This window comes from Peromyscus maniculatus, chromosome 12 (genome assembly GCF_049852395.1).
Source record: "Peromyscus maniculatus bairdii isolate BWxNUB_F1_BW_parent chromosome 12, HU_Pman_BW_mat_3.1, whole genome shotgun sequence".
Lineage (NCBI taxonomy): Eukaryota > Metazoa > Chordata > Mammalia > Rodentia > Cricetidae > Peromyscus > Peromyscus maniculatus.
In genome coordinates this window covers 78,400,732-78,405,403 of record NC_134863.1, presented here as the reverse complement: position 1 = coordinate 78,405,403, position 4,672 = coordinate 78,400,732, and the positions used below count along the sequence as shown (strand labels likewise).

At 39.6% G+C, this 4,672-nt stretch overlaps 1 protein-coding gene across 1 annotated transcript; it reads right to left on the bottom strand.

Moving 5' to 3' along the window:
• Positions 1-4,274: 4,274 nt before the first annotated feature.
• Positions 4,275-4,457, bottom strand: LOC102910486 (keratin-associated protein 20-2-like). The gene has a single exon (XM_006987902.2). It carries the CDS (start codon positions 4,455-4,457, stop codon positions 4,275-4,277), a length of 183 nt encoding a protein of 60 aa, XP_006987964.2.
• Positions 4,458-4,672: the final 215 nt, after the last annotated feature.

The window sequence follows — 4,672 nt, the reverse complement described above, 5'->3', positions numbered from 1 at the left end:
ATGGGGACTGTGAAACATTGGATTGGGAAAGAGGTGAACACTTTAAGTGTGGCTTAATGGGCCGTTCAAGAGGTTTTGGGGAAGAATATTAATAAATGGTCTAGAGATTTTTTTTTGATATTTTGGCAAAGAATGTGGCTGCTTTATGTAGTCTGCCTGAGGTTAAATTTATGACTTTTGGATTAATGGTGTTGACAAAGGAGATTTCAAGATAGCCTAGTATTTACTGTTTCATGGTTATTATTGTTCAGTCTTTTGCAGATCTACAAAGAAAAGGAGCAATTGTGAAAGGAAAAATACAAAAGGTACAGTTTGATGAGAAAAGGAAGTATATATGGAGCTAAATTCAGTGCTCAAGGAAATAAACAAGTTTACAGCAAAGCCTAGTGCTTAGTGGAAGAAAAGGTAACCTCAGGGCCAGATGCCACCCAGCTGAGCATCCAAATTGTGAAGAGAAATTAAAGAAAAGCTTAAGCAGTGATGGAAATAAGAACAGATTGCTGATAAAAATGTAACAGAATGAAGGGGCATGTTCCAACCCCAGCAAACAGCAGAATTGGACAGCTTTTGATATGTGGTTCTGGCTTTAGAGTAAAAGAGATAAGATAAGGGTTTGTTGTTTGTAAAGTAAGTCTCAGTCTTACAAGTTTTACCCATATAGACTTGGGAATCAGATGGAAACCTGCTAGCTCAGAGAGGCTGAGGAGCAACCAGCTGACCTTCCTCCTTATCCAGCATCTCAGAAACAGAGCTTCTCTTCTGCTGTCCCAAGCCAAAAAGGCTGCCAAACTCAAAGTTCCTCCTTACTACTTCCTGTGCATTTCTCTATCCATTTTCCAGACTCCCTCTTACTCTCTATGGCTACTTCCTGTTGACTAGTTGTTGACTCTGCCTCTTGAACCAAGGTTGTTTTTATTTAGTTAATGCAATCTAAGGGTTTACAGTATGATCAAATATTCAACAACGAGGGTTATGGAATTTTTCTTCTTGGCTAAGGAAAGCCTCTGAGGCCAGGAACGTGTTAGGGGTGTCCTCGCATGAAGGCATAGAAAGGCCATAGTGTGAAGCTGTGATGATGGAGCATGGGTTATGTTGGAGACCCTAAGATGTTGGAGATGACAAAGTTGTCAGATTACTGCCAAGGAAAGCTGAAGACTGTGTATAGAACCAGCCAAAGAAATAGAAGTGTGTTGAAGTCAACAAAGCTGAAAGGAGATGAAGATCTGTGGAGGTCATTTTCCTCCAACATGAGGATGCAGAGTCTGGGATTTGTACATCTGGCTTTTGGACTTGCTTTGGTCCATTATTTACATCTGGCTTTTGGACTTACTTTGGTCCAGTATTTCCTCACTATGCCTCCCTTTCTCCCTTAGAAATGGTAATATATATTCTGTGCAATTGGATGCTAGAAATATGTGATCTGCTTTTTTTTTCATTTTCTTTATTAAGAAATTTTCTACTCACTCTATATACCACCCACAGATCCCCTTCCTCCCTCCTCTCTCTTCCTACCCTCCAGACCTCCCTCCCAAGCCACCCCACATCCCTACATTCCCAAATCAAGGTCTCCCATGAGGAGTCAGCAGAGACAGACACACTGATCAGAGGCAGGTCCAAGACCCTTCCCACTGCACCAAGGCTGCACAAGGTGTCACACCACAGGCACCAGGCTCCCAAAAGCCTGCCCATGTACCGGGGATGAATCTGCTTTTTGACTTTAAAGGGGTTACAGTTAAGAGATTGAGATTATGATAAACTATAGGGACTTTAGAAGTTGGACTAAATGCATTTTGTGTTATGATTTAGTATAACCCTGTGGGGGCCAGGGAGTGGAACCTGATGGTTTGAGTGAGAATAGCCTCCATAGGCTCATGAATTTCAATACTTGGTCACTAGGGACTGGCATTATTTGAAAGAATTGGAAGGTGCAGCTTTGTTAGAGGAAGTGTATCATGGAGTGGGCATTGAGGTTTCAATAGTGTGTGCTCAGCCCAGAGTCTCCTTCTCTTGCCGCCTGCAGGTCCAGATGAAGAACTCTCAGCTACTTCTCCATCACCATACCTGCCTGTGTGCCACCATATTTCCCTCATGATGAAAAAGGAATAAATTTCTGAAAGTTCACACAAGTCCCAAATAAATGCTCTCTTTTCTAAAAATTAATGTGGTCTGACTGAAGAGATGGTTCAGCCATTAAAGGCCGAGCTCACAACCAAAAATATAAGAATTATTGTGGCCATGGTGTTATCTTCACAGGAATAGAACTTTGACAAAGATGGATGGTAAAGGGAAGAGTTGAGGAGATGAATATGTTCAAAATGCATTGTAATCAATTTTCACATAATACAAAACTCAAATTAAAAGCATTTTTACACTAAAAATAAAAAAGACAAATGCTATAAGGCTTAAGTCATACATAGAATCAACATTTGAATTATGTATGTGAGTGCATTTGCATGTGTGTGTGTGTTGAGGTGTGTGTGTGTGTGCAAGTATGTGTGAGCAGGTGTGTATGTGTATGTTTGTTAGTGTACGTGTGTGTGCACGTTTTCATAATAGTTCATAAAACTAGAAAGATACCATGAGAAAATATCAATGGAGCATGAAAACAAGACAGTCAAAATGTTACACATAGAACATGAAAGTAGAGGAGGTGTAGGGAAAGGCAGTGTGGAGAGGGAAGAATTATAATTCAATAAAATGACCAGAAACAATATTGTGAACCCCAAATAGACTACTAAAAGGCTAGTTGAATGTGTAAGTCCACTCATAAATCTGGGAGATCAAGTAAAATAAGCCAGAGAGTCAGACTAACAAGAATGTCAGCTACTAATCTAATGACTCTACCTCAATATGTAATGTGGAGAACAGCTGAGGAAGAGAAAAGACCCCATTTGGGAACCTCCCCACATGGCCACACTAATAAACATGCTCCTGCACACATACACATATATATGAACACATATAAATAAATCGTAGAGCCGGGCGGTGGTGGCGCACGCCTTTAATCCCAGCACTCGGGAGGCTGAGGCAGGCGGATCTCTGTGAGTTCGAGGCCAGCCTGGACTACCAAATGAGTTCCAGGAAAAGGCGCAAAGCTACTCAGAGAAACCTTGTCTCGAAAAATAAAAATAAAAAAAAAATAAATAAATAAATAAATAAATAAATCGTAGATGTCACAAACATAAAGATAACAATAAAAATATGAAAATAGATAACTTTTCAGATATCCAACTAAGGAAGTTCTGAATAACAAAACATTCAACTATATAAAAAGATGCACCACACAAATGAAGGAAATAAGTACATCAGGCAGGGGATTAATACACACAAATTTGGGGGGGGGGTGCACACAGCTAAGCTGAATAGCCAAAATAGTATAAACAGATGCTAAAATGAGCAAAAAACTAGAACAGGTATTTTTCAAGGAAAAGATACAGATGGACAAATGGACAATTGTTCTACTTAACTAATAGTGCAGAGATGCAAATCAAGATCAAGATATGATTACACCCTACAACTTCTAGGTAATTAATATTTCAAAATATAAAGATGAATGTTATAGAGCATGTGGATAAAAGGGAACGCTTCTCCTTTGTTGGGAATGTAACTTGGTGCAGCCATGACAGAAAATAGCATGTGGCATGCTTGCAAACATAGAGGGAAGTGACAGAGAAACTAGAAGTCACATTACTGCTGTTGTAGTTAGATAAAAAAAATCACTGGATTTTTAAGAAATGTGCACATGACCAATATTATTGTCACATATTTTACAATAGTGGAGTTATATAAACAAACAAATCTCCATCCATAGATGGCTGCTGAATGATATGTTTTTCTCTCTCTCTAATGTCTTCTCCTCCATCCTTATTTACCTTCTTTTTTCTTCTCTCTCTCTCTCCATTTTTCTCTCCTTCACTCCCCTCCAGCTTTTCCACAACCATCCCCAAATGAGACCAAAAAGATACAAATGCACACACAAAGCATACAGAAATTGAGTTGAACAGTTTAATCATTCAATTATTTGATAATACGTATAGTTTTTACACAAAAGTTGAGAGTCAAACTTGAAAACATTTTACAGAGCATGATGAAGATAACATAAAACATAGTCACAGTCTAATTGAAGGTGAATAATTAGGTGGTCATGTAGTGCTTAAATTATTTTTTCAGATATTTTAGTAGAAAGGTAGAATTTTTTTCAATATACTTTGAAGTGTCTTAGAAATACTCAGAAGCACTTCCAGGTAGGAAACCTGGGCCACTGCAGAATCTCTTCAGTAGAAGCCATAAGACCAGTACCTTCTACAGCACAGTGGGCGGCAGCAGCCATAACCATAGCCACCATAGCCACCATAGCCACCATAACCACCATAGCCACCATAGCCACAGCCATAACCACTGCCTAGGCCACCATAGCCATAGCCCAGGCCTCCATAGTAGCTGCCGTAGTAACACATGGTGCCAGAAGAGGACTGTTTAGCTTATGATCAGCAGTAGGTTTCTTGAGTCTGGCTGTCACTGTCTGTCAAGGGCCTTTTATACACCTGGGTTGTTGTTGGGGAAAACCACAGGCATTGCAGCATCACACATATTTCCACCGTGCTTCAGAAAATACCAGCATGTCATAGTTTACTGGACAAACAAATCAGCATAACTGAGATAATTGTGCTCC